At 52.7% G+C, this 18,247-nt stretch overlaps 1 protein-coding gene across 1 annotated transcript in view; it reads right to left on the reverse strand.

Annotated features, from left to right (window-relative positions):
• EDC4 (enhancer of mRNA decapping 4) overlaps positions 1-18,247 on the reverse strand; it is a 42,910-nt gene that overhangs the window by 5,394 nt on the left and 19,269 nt on the right. The window contains exons 14-25 of the mRNA XM_051629333.1: positions 17,761-17,852; positions 16,923-17,119; positions 13,811-13,899; positions 12,818-12,971; positions 10,979-11,442; positions 9,127-9,228; positions 7,962-8,114; positions 6,566-6,602; positions 5,275-5,455; positions 3,200-3,355; positions 2,377-2,492; positions 806-971 (exon numbers count right to left, since the gene is read on the reverse strand). Of these exons, the coding sequence (XP_051485293.1) occupies positions 806-971; positions 2,377-2,492; positions 3,200-3,355; positions 5,275-5,455; positions 6,566-6,602; positions 7,962-8,114; positions 9,127-9,228; positions 10,979-11,442; positions 12,818-12,971; positions 13,811-13,899; positions 16,923-17,119; positions 17,761-17,852 (1,907 nt within the window). The remainder of the gene's footprint in view (positions 1-805; positions 972-2,376; positions 2,493-3,199; positions 3,356-5,274; positions 5,456-6,565; positions 6,603-7,961; positions 8,115-9,126; positions 9,229-10,978; positions 11,443-12,817; positions 12,972-13,810; positions 13,900-16,922; positions 17,120-17,760; positions 17,853-18,247) is intronic.

An 18,247-nucleotide genomic window follows, 5' to 3' on the forward strand; every position in this document is an offset into this window, starting at 1 on the left:
TTGGGTTGGGAGAAATCTCAAAGATCATCTAGATCCAACCCCATGGCAAGGGCAGGGACACCTCCCAGTAGACCAGGTTGCTCCAAGCCCCATCCAGCTGGGACTCTGAACAAGGACAGCGAGGGAGAGGACAAGGGGGAATGGATTAAAACTGGAGGAGGGGAGATTTAGGTTGGACATGAGGAGGAAATTCTTGAGTGTGAGTGTGGTGAGACCCTGGCCCAGGTTGCCCAGGGAAGCTGTGGCTGCCCCATCCCTGGCAGTGTTGAAGGGCAGGTTGGATGGGGCTTGGAGCAACCTGGGCTGGTGGGAGGTGTCCCTGCCCATGCAGGGGGTGGGACTGGATGATCTTTGAGGTCCCTTCCAACCCAAACTGCTCTGGGATTCCATGATCCCTGTGCCCTTCTCTAAACATTCCCCAATCCTTTATGCATCTGAGATGAGGACCTAGCTGCTACCTCCTCCAACCATCAACTTCCTGGTGTCAGGATGGTGGGATCCTACAGCTGGGCTTTAATACTCAAGAGATGAAATCACAGACTCAGGGAATGAGGCCAAGTGTTTCACCACATGGGCTACAGAGACCAGAGGTGACTGTTCCTACAGCACCACCCACAAGCTCCTCCTCCCTTCAGCTTCTGTTCTCCAAATGTGAAATGGAGCAGGTCTTTGGACCATGGGGATGGGCAAAGAGGTTTGACAGTTATCAGTGAAATTCCAAAAGGCAAAGTCCCTGAGGCCAACTTGTCCAGCACTAAGGCACGTGTGCTGCACGGAGTAAACCTAGAGGAGAGAAGCCACTCACACTCCTGTGTGCCCTGCTTGAAGGTGTCATTGATCTGCTGGAACATGGACTGGCAGCTCTTCTCAAAGGCTGGCAACACGACAGTCTGGAAGGCCTCCCTGTAGGCAGCCTGGATGGGGCCCTGCAGGGTATCGGCCGTCGCCCTCACCACGGTGTCCGTCAGGTTCTGCAGGTGGACACAGAAGAGATCTCAGAAGATGGCCAGCAGCCTGCTGCAGGATGGAGATGTGATGGTCCCTGCAACCCACCCACACAAGTACAGCCCAGAGCCAGAAGCCTGTTTCTCCTCAGCTCTCTCCACCATGACCACAGCACCTGCCCCAGAAGGTCCCCATTTCCCCACAGTCCTGCTGCAGAGCGAGGGGAGGTGGCACAGGCAGGTGTGGCTCCTCTTTCCTTCCCTGCTTTCCTCCCACAAGCCACCATTCCCTGCCAAGACAAGGAATGCTTCTGCTCCCTGAAAGCAGTGGAAAGGCAGAGAGAAGAAGAGCCAAACTTTCATCACTTTGCTGACTGAGATGGCCCTAAAATCACTGCTGTAGCGAGAATCCTCCCCTCCCCTCTAGGAGAACATCATGGAATTACAGGCTGGTTTGGGTTGGAAGAGATCTTGAAGATCATCTAGTTACAACCCCTACCATAGGCACAGACACCTCCCACCAGCCCAGGCTGCTCCAAGCCCCATCCAACCTGCCCTTCAACACTGCCAGGGATGGGGCAGCCACAGCTTCCCTGGGCAACCTGGGCCAGGGTCTCACCACCTTCACAGCACAGAATTTCTTCTTAAGATCTACCTCAAGTCTCCCTCTTCCAGTTCTAATCCATCCCTCCTTGTCCTCTCCCTCCCTGCCCTTGTCCCAGGTCCCTCCCCAGCTTTCCTGGAGCCCCTTCAGGCCCTGGAAGGTGCTCTCAGGTCTCCCTGGAGCCTTCTCTTCTCCAGGCTGAACACCCCAACTCTCCCAGCCTGGCTCCAGAGCAGAGCTGCTCCAGCCCTCCCATCATCTCCATGGCCTCCTCTGGACTCTCTCCAACAGCCCCACGTCCTTCTTGTGTTGGGGACCCCAGAATTGGCCCCAGCCCTGCTGGGGGGTCTCACCAGAGCAGAGCAGAGGGAGACAATCCCCTTCCTGGCCCTGCTGGTCACTCTGCTGGTGACACAGCCCAGGACACAGTTGGTTTCTAGGCTCCAGCAAATGGAGCTGGTCATGTTGAGCTTCTCATCACCCAACACCCCCAAGTCCTTCTCCTCAGGGCTGTTTTCCATCCATTCTCCACCCAGCCTCTATTGGTGCTGGGGATTGCTCCGACCCAGGTCCAGAACCTTGCTCCTGGCCTTGTTGAACTTCATGAGGTTGGGTAAATGGAAGAAAGGACTCTTGGTTTCTCTTGGTGAATAAAAGAAAGGGCTCAGGAAGCCAAGCAGGTGAGGACACAATGAGCTCACTCTCCTGATGAGACCAGCAAAGAACTTTGACCATGGCGGCTAAACTGACCTTACCTAGAGACATAGGTGACGGAAAGAGGTATGAGGACTTGCTACATAGGAAAAGCTGCAGCCTGCTGGTCCTTACCTTTGATTTCACTAGCTTGGTGATACTCTCTTTCAGTGTCCCCTCAACAGCGGTGAGCTTGGCAGCAATCGTGTTGCTCAGCTGGCCAGCAACAGGGTCCATGCTCTTGGAAATGCCTGGGCACAACATGGCAAAGTCTAGAGTCACACTTCAAAACCCAACAGAGAAAACAGAGTCAAACTCTTCTTGGCTATGACACAGTGAGGGGCAAATGGTCACAAACTCTGGCTTGGGAAGCTAAGGTTGGACATTAGGAGGAACTTCTTGCCAGGAAAGTGGTAAAGCTCTGGAAGGCACCAGGGAGGCTGTGGAACCTCCAGCCTCGAGGGTTTTCAGGACTTGACAAAGTCAGAGCTGACCTGATCTAGAATAGTGGGCAGCCCTGCTTCAAGCAGAATGGTGGACACTGATGGCTGCAGAAGGCTTTCCCACCAGCACTTCCTTGAACATTTCCTCACATGGATGATGCCAGTGCTTCAAAGAAGGGCAAACACAGGTTTAAGTTTGCTCAGCATTTCCAAACTCATTAGTTTCTTTTGCCTCCCTCCACAGAACAGACTCCCAGAAGCTTTCTGGATTACAGTGGAAGGTCAGACCAGGCTCTCTGGAAAGACATTCCCTCTGGGAACTTCTCACTCCTTCCAAACCACATCTCCTCTCTCAGATTGCAGCAAGACCCACAACAGAGTGAAGAGCAATGACTGCTCTTCATGCAACCCAACTCCTGCCTCAGGCAGAGCCGACACTTTGACACAGCACACGCCTGGTCCCTGAGGGGCTAAATGCAAAGACCTCCCTTCAGAACTTGGGCAGCAACACTCACACTGGGGCACAGTCTTCTTCATCTCCTCACGGATGGTCCTCTCCAGACGGGTACACACGGCAGCAGAAAGGGACTGGGAGAGCTGCTGGGAGAGGTGCTCCTGGAGCTGCCCGTTGCGCTGCTGGCCTTCCGTCAGCGCGCGGTCCAGTCTCCTCTCTAGGGAGAGCACGTTAAGGAGCACCAACCACAGCTTTCTTCTCTACCTTCAACACTCCTGTCCATGAAGATGGACACTCACATCACCTCCAGAAGCTCAGTGAGAGCAAGTTTGCAGCGTGGGTGAAAGAGAGGTCTACCTGTCATTGCGGAGGTGTTCCTGTAAACAACAGGCTGCTCTTCAACAAACGAGCAAGGTGAGAAGAGCTCTGGAAGGTGCGGTGGAAAAGTCAAACAGCCAGAAGAAGCTGGGCAGCAGAGCTCCCTGCCTGCTGTGGGTCAAGTTGGGTGCCCCTCTGGGCAGCTCAGCTTGCTCCCTCCTCTGCAGCTGGACAGGGAGGGGACAGGAAGGGGGAAAGTGAGAAAGCTCCTGGGTTGAGGCGAAGACAGTTTAAGAGGGAAAGCAAAAGCTGCACGTGAGGGAGAAGCAAAATGAGGAATGAACTCAGTCCTGCAGCTGGCAGCTGATTGGCCACCCCCAGGGACACCAGGCTCATCCCACCCAACAGCAATGGGGGAACACAAACCCCATCACTCCCAGTTTCCCTCCTTTTCCTCCTCCTTTTCTCCAGCTTCTGATGCTGAGCAGACTGTCACACCGTGCAGGACACAGCTGGGGTCAGCTGGCCCAGCCCTGTCCCCTCCCTGCACCTTGCCCACCCCAGCCTGCTCACTGGTGGGGCAGGGTGAGAAATGGAGAAGGCCTTGACAGGGTTTAGCAACAACATCGGGGCGTCATCAAGGCTGTTTTGGTCACAAATCCAGAACTTACCACCACAGGAGCTGCTAGGATGAAAGTTAACCCCAACCCAGCCAAACCTGCTGGAGAAACTAAGAAACCCAATATCCAGAAAAATCAAACCAGTAAAAATGTTCCTACAGGATGGAACTGGGGGACTTCAGTGACACAGAGCATGGGAGCAAACCCAGGCTCATCACACCTCATGAAGCAACCAAGGAGCCCCCACAAAAACACTGTGATGCCTTCAGAAAGGAACCCAAAACAAGCAGTGAAAAGACAATCCAGCTGCTGACAAAACCCAGTGCAGGTATGAAGTTGTGCAGGGAAAAATTATTCCAATATTCCAATGCAGCTCTAGACTCCCAAGGTCAGTAGAAAGCTCTCTGAATTATCCATGAAACTATCAGCCTGGTGGTCAGAAAGGAAAGACTAATCAACAGAGAAAACAGAACTAATTACAGGATCACAGAATGTTAGCAGTTGGAAGGGACCTCTGGAGATCATCAAGTCCAAGCCCCCTGCCAAAGAAGGACCACCTAGGTGGTGTCATGTTAAGTTAAGGGTGGTTTAAGACATGGAACAGGAGCTGCTCAGTGTGGGGAAAAAGACCAACTCCAGGGCAGCAAAAGATGCATGAGAACTGGCTGCTGCCAGTGAAAATAAGTGAATGTCAGGTTTGAAAACACCAAAAGAAAGTACTTTTCAGACCAGAGAAGGGACCTGCAGACCACCAGATGTGTCTATAGGTACAGACAGGACAGTTCTACCTTCAGCTATGGAGACTGGCAGTCTGATGGTATTTCTGGTGCAGACTCTGACTTGCCTTGAGGAGGGAAGGAAGGGAAGGATCATCCCATCACCACTGTTGTGCAACCGGCCGCTGCCTGACGGAGCATTAGGTGAACTACACCTAATAGTCTGCTCCAGCATTGCATCATTCCTGGTCTTAATGAGCAATTAGAAGATTTAGTGGCACAGAGAAGTCTCAGTTTTTCTCCATTCTCTTTCTGAGGAATCAAGAGGAACTGGACTAGCTGCCCTGCAGCCAGGCAACCTTGCTGCACCCATGGCCCATGCTGCCGAGATCCTTGAACTCCCTTCACTTTCCTCCTGTGTCCAGTCTGCCCCACAGCCTTCCACTCCCTGACTCCCACACAATATTTGTCAACAAGGATACGTTCCTGCTCCTGCTGGGAGTCAATCACTCTCTCCACGTGGCCCATGAGGGAGCTCTGAATGGCATCCAGGTGATCTGTCAGTCTCTGCAGCAGCTCCATCTGGTTCTGCCGCAGCTCCGAGAGCTCCCGCTGTTGGCTCCTCAAGATGCACATCAGCTCATCCTGGAACTCTGGGGTCACCTAGGTGTGGAGAGGACAAACGTTCACTTCTGACAGGATCAGGGGTCAGTCAGGTTTTCTGCTGGGTGATCAAGTCAAGCCTTGTGCCTTAGACTGAAGCATGACACACAAAACAGAAAAATGGGGTCAGCTCAATGTCTATTTCTAAGGCTTCTGTCCCAAGAAATAAACTGACAAAGGTACGTGAAGTTCCCACATGGAGTTTGTAAGTGGTTGCTTAGAATATCCTCAACTGTTCAGATTCAAGACTCTCTCCAAATCTCTGTCATCTAAAAGGAAACTGAAGAAAACAGATCCTCCTCACTGTTGGCCACTTTTAGCACTGAGAGTGTTTAGGCCTCTGAACATAAAAAATCATAGAATCATGGGATGGTTTGGGTTGGAAGGGACATTAAAGATCATCCAATCCCACCCCTGCATGGGCAGGGACACCTCCCACCAGCCCAGGTTGCTCCAAGCCCCATCCAACCTGCCCTTCAACACTGCCAGGGATGGGGCAGCCACAGCTTCCCTGGGCAACCTGGGCCAGGGTCTCACCACCCTCACAGCAAAGAATTTCCTCCTCATTTCTAGTGTAAATTTCCCCTTTTTCAACTTAAAACCTTTGTCCCTTGTCCTATTGCTACTGACCCTTATAAAAAGGTCCTTGAGGAACACCACTTTTCACCACTCACCAGTTGTTCTCCACTTGAACATCAAGCCCTTGACCACAACTCTTTGACTGGAATCAGCCAGCCAGCTCCAGCCAACTCCTTATCTACTGACTGGCCCATCCATTGAATCCTTATCTTCCCAGTTTAGAGATGAGATTTTCCTACTGTGCGAGTCACCTCAGCAGGGAAGAGGAAATGGGTGGAAGGGCCTCGGGTGACACAGGGCTTGTGAGAACACCAAAATGGACATCACCAGGCAAAGGTGAAGGAAGCCATCAGGCTGGGCAGCACTGGGCAGCTCCAGTCAGAGCAGAGCAAGGCCAAGGCCAGTCACACCTCAGCCTGCTCAGGCCTGGCCCACAGTATTTCAAGGAACTGGGATAAACTTCATCTCAGGTGAGACAGTTGGTAGAGCTGGAGCAGGATCCTCTTGGGACAGATTGAAGCTCTGACTCACCTGGTTGTTGGATGATCTCGGTGACTGGTTCACATCCCTGGCAAAAAAAGAAAACTAGTAATCCAATCATGTCAAGTAACTGCTCTGGTTCTCCAAGTCTTCTGCCAGACCAGGTCACACATTTTATGGTTGCTTTAGATTCTACTCTCCAGCTCACACTCCTGTTTTGCCCAGCATCCCCTGAAGAGCCACGAGAAGTGATTAAATCCTTCCATCCCTTGTGCTATTCCATTCCTTACAGGCTGGTTCCTTTGCAGGGAGGAGATCTGACCCAGGTCTCAGGGAGGAGATCTGAACCAGGTCTCGGGGAGGAGATCTGAACCAGGTCTCAGGGAGGACTGCTACAAAGACCAACAAACTGATTTTTCAGTTTTGTCCAAATTCAAAGCCAGGGAAGGCTTTGCCAAACAACTTCGGAAGGTCTCCTTCTTCTTTACAAAGGAAAACCAAGTACCCATTTGTTAAATATAGAATTAATGAGCTTTAAAATCATCTAGTACCACTCCAGCTCTCAAGAACCTGGTGATGCACACCAGCAGAACAGGGAAAAACCCTGAACTGATCCACTGATGTTGCCTGTCTTTATCCAAGTCACAAATATGACTATTCCAACTCTCCAGAAGGAAAGTCAACACCCAGCACCCAAGCAGCAACTTCCAAAGGGCTGAGGCAGGAAAAAGGAAAGTAATTTTGGAGCTTCTGGGTGCCACAGCACAGGACCACAGCCAGAAACGTCATGCCACGGCCCATCCAGGTTGTGATTTGCACATGTAGAGATCCCAACCGTGGAGCTAGGAGAGGCAAGATGAGGAGAGAGCCCCATGCAGGAGCTGTGCTGCTCTCCTCACCCTAATGCAGACAGGTTGGTCTCCTTTGCCATGGGCAGACCTTTCCAGTCACCAGTTTTCACTCAAGACATTCAGAGGGGCACATTTAGAAACACACAGAGCAGCAAGGCAGGTGACAAAGGACAGATGCTGCTGAACAAGGGCACTGTGACAGTGTTCAGAAGCCAATTAGGAATGGAGGCCACGTGAATGAAGCTCTACTCCCAGCCTCACAGTCCCAATGAAGCCTTCACTGAAACCAGCCAATGGATCCAGTGTCCCCACCACAATGTGTGATTTACCATCTCCACCTCTTCTGAAGCCCAGGCTGTACTTTGGGGTTTGATTGCCAGCTGGACAGGTAGTGCAGCACCTCCTCCCACACCCCCCAAGTGGCAGTGGGTGACTGAGGAACCAGCAACACCTTCTGTGGGGTTCCCACCATTTGCCAAGCGGGGTGAGGGGTGGGACACTTGGCCCAGCCTCAGCCCCTCATTTAACAGCTCCTCCAGACTCTGGCCCTGCACAGCTGGTCCCATGGCCACCAGGTCCTGGCAAGCTCAACATACCCATCATCTTTCTTGCCCTTCCTCTTGAGCTTTGGGGAACCCCGAGGGGATGCCTTGGCTTTCCAGTCCTTCACCGGCAGCCTCTGCGTAGACGCTTTGGCACCAAATCCACCTGATGTAGAAGCCAAGCTTGCAACTTCATCATCATGGTCACTGCGAGGGAACAGCAGGGGAGGGGACATCACTTGCAGTACCAGACAGCATCAGCCTTCACTAAGGGGAGGGGATTCTTTTTTTGTTTTTTTTTTTGAATGGTGGGGGTTGGAAGGGACCTCTGGAGACCATCCAGCCCAACCGCCCTGCAGAGCAGGGTCACACTGCTCTTCATCCACCCAGAGTCATCCACCCACGGTCAGGCAGCAGAGGACACCCACCACCTCCACCACAGACACTTCTGGGGAGCTCAGCACCTGCTGCTCTGTTCTGAGCCAGCTTGCTAATGGTCAGCTTGAGGGCTGCACAACAAGACCTGAAAGGTCTCTGTGCTGGGGACAACTGTGGTCCAGGCAGCGTGGTGGAACGGTGCCCGCACCGGCTGCACACACACCAGCACAGAAGCCTGAGGGTGTGGAGCTGACCCAGTAGGGAGCCCAAGAACAGGACATCCTTACAGCCTGACAGACAGAAAGACATTCAGCAGGTACTGTGGGAATAGAGGAGAATTGGGCTGAGCCCAGAAGATCCTGGGAACCTTGGAGTCTTCCAGCTGCTGACCAGCCATCCAACACAGGCCACGTGCTTCAGTCGGAATCAAAACATGGATTAGGAATGAAACTTTAGCTGTCAAACTGGGCTGAGCTGAGCTGACCACACACACAGAGTGTGCCCAAGGAGCTGCAGGGTGGCCTCCTGAAGCTTCTCAAAAGCAAGGAACTAACTTCTGAGGTCCTCTCACCACCTCATCTAAGGCACAGTATTTGGGAACTGCTCCTCCAGCAGGTTGTAACCGGGAATTAAACCAAGCCTGGTCAGTGCTGTTAGGAGCAGCACAAACCTTTCCCTACAGAGAGTAAATTGGGCCAATCTTGTGACCACCTGAAGTTACCAGAGCACTGCAGAAGCTGCACACACACGTGAGGTCAGGAGCCAAAGCACAGAGATTCAGCCCCCACGTGAAGACTTGCTGGGGACAGAGCTGAGGCCAGGTGGGGTGAGCACAGGGTACCTTTGCTCTGCACTGGCATCCTGGCTGTCGTGCTGCAGCAGGTGGTAGCTGTGTCGGTGGTAGGAAGAGCTCTTGTGCTTTTCTTCAACCTCATCCCTTGGGCTAGAGGGAGGGACAAAAAGAAGATGTCATCAAAGCCTCTTTCAGCTTGGGCATCCACTCACTCCACCTCTCACAGCAGATCCTATCTAAAATGACAAAAACAAAAAAACCCCCACCCCACCCCTACATGCAAAGATCCAGAGAGAGGTGAAGGGTTGTTGAGAGGTGCTAAAAAACTTCTCTATGCATTCTTCTGGGGGGCTTAAGAATCATAGAATCATTAAGTTTGGAAGGGACCTTAGAGATCATCAAGTTCCAACCCCCCTGCCATGAGCAGGGAACCCACCACTAGACCAGGTTGCACAAAACCTTCTCCAACCTGGCCTTAAAAACCTCCAGGGATGGGGCATCAACAACCTCCCTGGACAACCCATCCCAGTTCCTCACCACCCTTACAGTGAAGGATTTCTTCCTAATATCTCACCTAAATCTCCCCTCTCTCATCACCCCTTGTCCTATCACTGTCTTCTCTGATGAAAAGTCCCTCCCCAGCTTTCCTGGAGCCCCTTCAGGCACTGGAAGGTGCTCTAAGGTCTCCCTGGAGCCTTCTCTTCTCCAGGCTGAACAGCCCCAATTCTCTTAGTCTGTCTTCATAGCAGAGCTTCTCCAGGCCTCTGATCATCTTGGTGGAAGCAGCTCAGCTATGTGTCAGGCTCTGCCCAAGCACCATATCTCAAGAGACACCCACCCAAGGCAGGTGAGACTCTGCCCAAAAGGGGCAGCACAGTGAACAGCACCATCTGTGGCTGCTCTTCCTCAGGTGCTACTCAGCACTGGGGCAAAAGTCACTGTTCCTCAGATCTTCCAAGTGGCTGAGGAGCTCACAGAGAGAAGTGCATCAATGTGATGGGTTAGCTCTACCAGACAGAACAGAACTGCTACAGCAAATCCAGCCTGAACTTCATAAAGGGTTTGAAGGCAAATTACCCCCCCACACACAAGGCATCAACCAGGTCTCTGAACTCCGTGTGCAGGAGGATCTTGAACCACAACTGAGCACTTGTTACTCCCCTGCAGCCTGATGGCTGAGCTGAGCTGGAATGCCAAAAAATTCTATTGCTGCAGAAGCAAACTACCTCTGAGCCAGCCAGATCTGCTCTGCTCCTTGGATATGAGAAGCCCTGAAGACAGAGTGGGATTGAGGGAAGTCACCAACTCCTGGGGAAGTATTTTCTCCAATTCAAATTATGAGCAAAGGGAAAAGCCCTGCATAGAAACACAGGCTCAGCACCCTCCCCAGAGCCAGCAGAATTGAGACTGTTGCCTGAAGCAGCCTCCTCAGGTAGGGAGGCATGAGGCGAAAGCTTTTCTCTTGGAATTCTGATGGGAGGGAACAGCCCTGGACAGTCTGAGGGACAAAACTGACCCCCTCAGCCTGTGAGTCCTGCTGCAAGGGCAGGTGTTTGCAGGCTCTCCTGGTGCCTGCAGTCCTGGCCTAGGCAGACTCTGCAGGTGCCAGATTCATCTCCTTGTTCCCATCTCACCACAAGGCAGGGACAGGGATTCTGTGCTGAATCCAAGCAGTGCTCCAGCAGAACAGTTTGCTCCTGGGAAGCAGGTGTACATGATGTTGTTAGAGCTGGCTGAGGAAGTTCAGGACACAGCACAGAGGCTGGATCACTAGATCCTTTCAGGAAAGGGAGGGATGGACAACTGTTCTGGTTGCATCCCAACATAAGGGCTTCTCAACCAGCTGGGAATAGGCAAGTGCAAAGAACATGCCCTAAGCAGGAGAAAGCCCAGTGGTTACCTGTCTGCCATGCTGTTCCTGGTTTCTCTGGTTATGTCAGGAGCTGCTGGCCAGGGCTGACCCACCACACTGTCAGCAGCTGCATTTTCCTGAGTTAAAGCAGTCTCCAGTAAGGACGGAGCGTTCAGTCTGTCCACCTCCACTGGAGGCATGTCCAAAGAGTGGTGGCTGTGCTCGGAACTGTGCCTGTTCCTGGGGGACAGCAAGTGCAGGGCTGAGGCAGCAGAGGCCATGCTGTCTGCATGGTGACTGGGCTCCAGCACCTCCCCGGGGAGCCCGGCCGGAGCCGCCGCGAAGCTGCGCTGCAGGGTCTCGGAAGCAATCTCTGGGATGTCCTGGGACATGGCTGTGGAGGCTGAGGAGATGACATCTGGAGAGCGCTCGCGGGTGGGAGAAGCCTGGGGCACCACCAAGGGCTCCACCTCCTGCAGCTCCAGGGCTAGAGAGGGGTTTCCTGGTGTCACCTGAGTTCAGAACAATCAAACAAGAGCCTTGAGGGTCATCACAGAGTCTCAGAATGGTGGGGGTTGGAAGGGACCTCCAGAGGTCATTGAGTCCAACCCCCCTGCCAGAGCAGGACCAAAACCAGGGCAGGGCACTCAGAAAGGCATCCAGACAGGTCTGGAAAGTCTCCAGAGAAGGAGCCTCCATCACCTCTCTGGGCAGCCTGTCCCAGGGCTCTGTCACCCTCACAGGAAAGAAGTTCCTCCTCACGTTTAGATGGAACTTCCTATCCTCAAGATTGTTACCTCTTGCCCTGACACAGGCTCCACCAAACAGAGACTGGCTCACTCTTCTTGACACCCACCCATCAGACATTTGTAAACATTAATCAGGTACCCTCTTAGTCTTCTCTTCTCAAGACTGAACAGCCCCAGGTCTCTCAGCCTTTCTTCATCAGGCAGGTGTTCCAGTCCCTTCATCATCCTTGCAGCCTCCACTGGACTCTCTCCAGCAGATCCCTGTCCCTCTGGAACTGGGGAGCCCAGAACTGGACACAACACTCCAGATGTGGTCTCACCAGGGCAGAGTAGAGGGGGAGGAGAATCTGCCTCGACCTGCTGGACACACTCTGCTTAATGTACCCCAGGATGCCACTGGCCTTCTTGGCTACAAGAGCACACTGCTGTCCCATGGATAACTTACTGTCCACCAAGACTCCAAAGTCCTTCTCCATGGAGCCACTTTCTAGTAGGTCAACCCATAATGGAGAGCCAGCCCAAGAGCCCCTGGTTCCTTACACCAACCAGCCACCTGGGAAGAGCCTTTCCAGCAGACAGAGAAGGGCCCCAGGACTTGTAGCCAACCCTCACTGGGTCAACACCACAATTAAACCACTGCTAGTTTGAACACACTTTCAAAAGAAAATGTCACACCAGTTCTACCTCCCTGCTCTGCTCCAGGATCCCTTGTCCTTGAGGGCCAAGGTTAGTTCTAACACTGAACATCTTCAGCACTGATAGGAATGTCAAGTTTTGGTCATACTCTGTTTTACATCACACCTGGAAAGATTTAGGGATAGGAAATGACTGCTTGAGACCAGCAAGGAGGAAGGATCCTGCCCAGGCAGCACTGTCCCCTGACTCAGAGGCTGCCCACCTCCACTCCCTGTGGCAGTGACAGCACAAGCTGGGGCTGCCTCTGGTGCTCAGAGACCTGCTGTTCTACACAAGGTCAAGTTCCACTAATCCAGATGCAGGGCTGTACCAGCAGCTGTGTTGCCCAAAGGGCAGACACAGGCCCTGTCAATATCCAGAGAACTAATTACACCTTGTCTACACCTGCTGTGGTTCCTTGGCCCACAAGAAGGAAGGAAGGGAGCAGCATTGGGAGCCTTACTGGAACAGCTGCCTTTGGTGTTAGCTTGTCAGGGAGGCCTGGGATGAGAACTGAATGGCTTCTAGGACTGGTCTGGAGACTGCTGCTGCTGCTGCTCAGCGTGAGGCTGGTGTCCAGCTGCATCTTGGGGCTCACAGTCAAGTCCTCTGATGGCCTGCAGGAAACAGAGACACTGAGAAATCAAGCAGGACAACCTAATGATACAGATCTGCATCAAACATTCAAGGTGAGGGGACAGGATCCACAGGTTCCTGGAGGAGCCCAACCCGAACCTCACAGGTGTTCTTCAAGCCCTTCCTCTTTCCATCATGGCCAGCCACTCCTTGCCAACTAGCACCTGCATCTCATGGTTAATGGTTGGACTTGATGATCTTGGAGCACCAAAACAATGCTATGAACCCATCTCCTAGTCCCCACACAACCCAAAGAGATACCAAGTAGAAACAACAAACAAACAAAAGAGGAGCACTGCAAACTTTTAGGATTTGAGGTGTCAGTGAGAAGGAACCTGTTCTACCCTCAGTTCACACTGTACAGAGTTCAGGGAGATGCAGATGACTATGGGACGGCCCTCTGTCCTTCTCCCAGCCCCCAGAAATGAAGCTCACCCTGTTATGCAGCACAAGCCACTTCAATGTTAGTAAGATTCTCCTAACAGTCCCAATCACCCTCCTGCCTTTGGTGGCTGCAGTGCTCTCCTACCTGTAAACAGTGACAGCCCTTTGGGAGAAGCATGGAAAGTAACCAAACTGAGAAGCAGAAAGGGAATTCCCGTGAGAGACAAATGGAACAGCCCTGCTGGCCCCTTGGGTGACAACAGTCACTCCAGGCTACACCCAAGGTGCCAACAGTTGCCCCTACAGGACTGCTGGGTCTCAGGACAGTTTCTCACTCAAGTTCCAACCTCCTCTCCTTCAAGATACTCTCCAGCTCTGAGACACCCTGAGGGACAGTTCAGCTGCAGATATGTTATTTAATCCCTGAGTTATTTACCTGGGCATAGAGGCATCTGTGACAGAAGTGCTGCTCATGGCTGTGACTGCAGTCAGGGAGCTGACACTGCTGCCTGGAGACACAGCGACCTGGGAAAGAAGAGAGTGGTCAGGATGTGACAGCAGAGTCCAACAGCAGAGCTTGACCCAAGAACACTGGCTCCAAAACTCCTCAGGAGTCTTTGGCAAAGAGCAAACAGAAAAAAAGAAGTAAAAACAGGTCGAGTTGTACAGCTGGGGTGCTCAGGTGGTGGTTGGAGGAAAGCCCCAAAACATTCTCATCACAGGAACTGCTCTCATCAGGCTGCAGATGAAGGGTCACCCTGCAGGGCTCTGCACCAGGTCCCCAGTTTGTTCCTCGAGCTACACTGCTCCCATCAGGGTCTGCTGGCCCCAGAGGCTGTGCAGGGTTTAGGCCCTGACAGATGAAGCAGAATGCTTCAGCACACCAGAAGAGGTCCTGCTGATCTAAGCATCTGGCTGGCAGTGCAGAGCAGGGGGTGCTGGCCCCCTCTGCTGCTGGTGGCTACCAACAACCACCTGCAGAGAACACCAGCAACTCAGGGCTATGTCCACCCTACAGCCCTGGGTGTTGCTGCCAGCAAGAAGAAGCCTGAAGCAGGTAGAAATGAAAAGCCAGGTGGGAACTGAACAGTTCCATGTTTAAACCCAAGAGTGAGCTGCAAGCCCCATCTGCAGCCACCTTCAAGGACTTCTCTCTGCTCCCCTGGGACACCTTTGCATTAGGAAAGTCACCCTCCCTCAGCCACATCATTAACTTCTGCACTCAGCAACTTGGCTAGCAACACCAAAGCCTTTAGGAGAAGGTCAATTCTTTGCCCACCAAGTTGTCACTGAGCTGTTTCTGTCTCATCAAAGACTCCATTTCTGCACATCTCCATGTGCTGCCCATCCTCACCCAGGCCCCTCCAGCTGTGGTGACCACCACCATGGAGGGGAAGCCCTTCCTGAGGGCACCAGTGCTGCTCACAAGCTCTCTGCAGGAACCCCAGCAGCACAGCAAATTCCTGACTGCACATTTTGCACAGGAAGGCAGAGAAAAACACCACAGCTGCTCACCAGTGCAACCCACACCTTGTAAATACACTGCAGGGCACTTTTTTAAAGGATGCCCTTCTAAAACACACTTAAATTCATGTCTCCTTCCAATCTACAAGCACATGGAGAAAACTCCAGCCACAAATGCTGTGCAGAGCCACAGGAGCAGGTTATAAAGCAACTCTGAATGGATTTAAGACCAACTAACATGATGTTTAGATGCAGAGTGGCCAAGAAACAGCAAATTCTTGCACTTCTGCTTGTTGGCAACTCAAACCTGTGCCAGCCAGGTTCTGGGAATGGGTGGCAGGACCCCAGGGTGCACAATGCAGCACTGCTGGCCAGGCACACCAACAGAGCACTGAGAGGAACCACGTGTCTTCTGACTGCTCCATCAGAGCTCCTCTGAGGAGTGAATGCTTGGTTACAGCTCCTCACAGATCACCAAGCCCTGAGGAAATCTTCACGTGCTTGTGAGGAAAGGCTGGGAGAGCTGGGGCTGCTCAGCTGGAGAGGAGGAGGCTGAGGGAGGATCTGATCAGTGCTGATCAATATCTACAGGGGGTGTCAGGAGGATGGGCCAGACTCTTCTCAGGGGTGCCCAGTGACAGGACAAGGGGCAATGGGCACAAACTGGAGCACAGGAGGGTCAAGCTAACCATCAGGAAAAATTTCTTGACTGTGAAAGTAACAGAGCCCTGGGACAGGCTGCCCAGGGAGGTGGTGGAGTCTCCATCCCTGGAGACATTCCAAACCCATATGGACATGTTCCTGTGGAATCTGTTCTAGGGAATCCTGCTCTGGCAGGGGGCTTGACTAGATGATCTCCAGAGGTCCTTTCCAACCCTGACCACTCTATGACATGCTTTCTGATGGTGAAAACCTTGGGGCAAGCACAGAGCTCTTGATTCTGTACCAGTTAAGACCTGCTGTGTTGGAAAACCCCACCGAGCTCCTGGATCACTGATTTGTCTTATGCAGATGTTACAGTCTCACCTACCACCTACCTACGTGATCATGTGAGATGTGCTCCTACAGGATTCCAACAGACAGGATGTGCAGAGGTAGCATATTTTCTTCCCTTAGAGTTATGTCACACCCCAAACAAGGGGTCTAGCCCAGTCAGAGCAGTCTCCCAGATCAGACACAGCTCTTCAGCAACCCCCCATGCCTACACAACACGGCCCCACCAGCAGTTCTGCAGCAAACACAGCACTCACTGCACAAACTCAGGCCAGTTTAGCATTTTAGAGGTGCCAACATGTCTTTACTGGGTTTGGTTACCCCCAGAGAGCTTCCTGTGTGCTCTGTGTTCAGTGAGCATCACCTAGTAGAGTCATTACTGCCTAGAAAAAGTTCCCAAAAGTATCACAGAATTGTTATGGCTGGAAAACACCTCTAAGATCATCAAGTCCAACTGTCCACCCAGGAAACAAAACAAAAAAATTAAAAAGGGGAAAATCACCACCACGAAACCACAACCACACACTCCACAAAACCAACACCACCACACAACCCTGAAAACCCCCCCATGCCCACCAGAGCATGCCCTGAAGTGACACATCTACATGTTTCTTAAACGCCTCCAGGGATGGTGACTCCACCAACCTCCCTGGGCAGCCTGTGCCAGGGCCTAACTTTTAGTAAAGAATTTCTTCCTAATATCCAGCCTAAACCTCCCCTGGTGCAGCTTCAGGCCATTTCCTCTGGCCCTGTCATTATCCTCTCAGGGGAAGAGGCCAAAATCCTCCTCCCTACAACCTCCTTTCAGGTAGTTGTAGAGAGCAATGAAGTGTCCCTTCAGCCTCCTCTTCTCCAAACTACACATCCCCAGTTCCCTCAGCCTCTCCTCACAGGTCTTGTTCTCTAGACCCTTCCTCGGCTTGGTTGCTCTTCTCTGGACACACTCCAACAACTCCATGTCCTTCTCATCATGAGGGGCCCAGAACTGAGCACAGTGCTCGAGGTGCAGCCTCGCCAGCGCCCCATCCACCAAGGTCAAAATCCAAACCCATCCCTTACCCCACCAATGAAAGGTGCTGCTCTCTGGTTACCTGTTGAAGAGAGGTACTGGGCGTCATGAATGCATCTGGAGTCATCAGCTTGGGTTTGGCATCGTTGGAGAGGGACAGGAAGTCTGCGGGCACGGGCAGGTCGGCGATGCGCCGCAGGTCGGGCTGCGAGCCGTGCGCTGAGCCCTTGGCAGAGCCCAGCCCCTCCGCGCCGAGATCAGCCATGTGGTCTGGAAAGGCTTCCAAGGGGGAAAGAGGAATTGATTGACAAGTTCTTCCCTCAAAAGCTAGAGCTTGAATTCCACCACGTCTGAGCTCAGGCCGTTGCCATCCCGGGCTCTGACAGGACCGGTGAAAACCCTGTCACAAGCTCCTCAAAGCCACGGGGCAGGCAAACCCTGGGTCCTGCTCACTCCTTGCAGGCTGAGCAGGGGATCCTGTCAGGCTTTGATAATAAGGGATCCAAGCTTCCTCTTTTCCCTAAACGCAGCTGAACAGCCACATCCCACAACAGTGCATGGCCTGAGAGAGCACGTTACATACAGACCCTGTCCCCTCTGCTCCAAAGCTCTGGTGTCACTGTCACCTCTTCCACCTGACAACAGACAAATGCCACATTTCTGGCACAAGCACCAAGTCCCCAAGGAAGGTGAACTCCAGCATGCACAAGGCATGAGTGTTCCTCACCCAACATGTCCCCATGGTCCACACACACCCTGGGCTCTCTCCAAGCTTCACAGATGGTCCATGTTGAGAACCCTTTCTGCAGGAGCACTACCCTATTACAAAGAGGCACCCCAAGCTGCCTTCCTGCTGCCCCTTCTCCAACACCCTTTAAAGGCTCAGCAACACTCAAGATCTATTGAACATCAATGCTTACCAAATTCTTCATGAGAGCCATGGGGAGGCATGGATGCACTCGTGTCAGGGCTATGGAGAGGCTGGAATCTGATCTGCACATCCTGTAGGGCCCTGAAAAAAAACATCTCCAATTAGTTAATGAATCCCCAAGAGAAGCCTCAAGCTTAGGAGATCCCTCTTCACAGAACTGATGCCTTGGAATCAGTGAGCTGGGCTGGTGCAAACCTCATGAAGTTCAACAAGGTTCTGGACCTGGGTCGGAGCAATCCCCAGCACCAGTAGAGGCTGGGTGGAGAATGGATGGAAAACAGCCCTGAGGAGAAGGACTTGGGGGTGTTGGGTGATGAGAAGCTCAACATGACCAGCTCCATTTGCTGGAGCCCAGAAACCAACTGTCTCCTGGGCTGTGTCACCAGCAGAGTGACCAGCAGGGCCAGGCAGGGAATTGTTCCCCTCTGCTCTGCTCTGGTGAGAACCCCTGCAGGGCTGGGTCCCATTCTGTGGTC

Source organism: Apus apus, chromosome 11 (assembly GCF_020740795.1).
Source record: "Apus apus isolate bApuApu2 chromosome 11, bApuApu2.pri.cur, whole genome shotgun sequence".
Classification (NCBI taxonomy): domain Eukaryota; kingdom Metazoa; phylum Chordata; class Aves; order Apodiformes; family Apodidae; genus Apus; species Apus apus.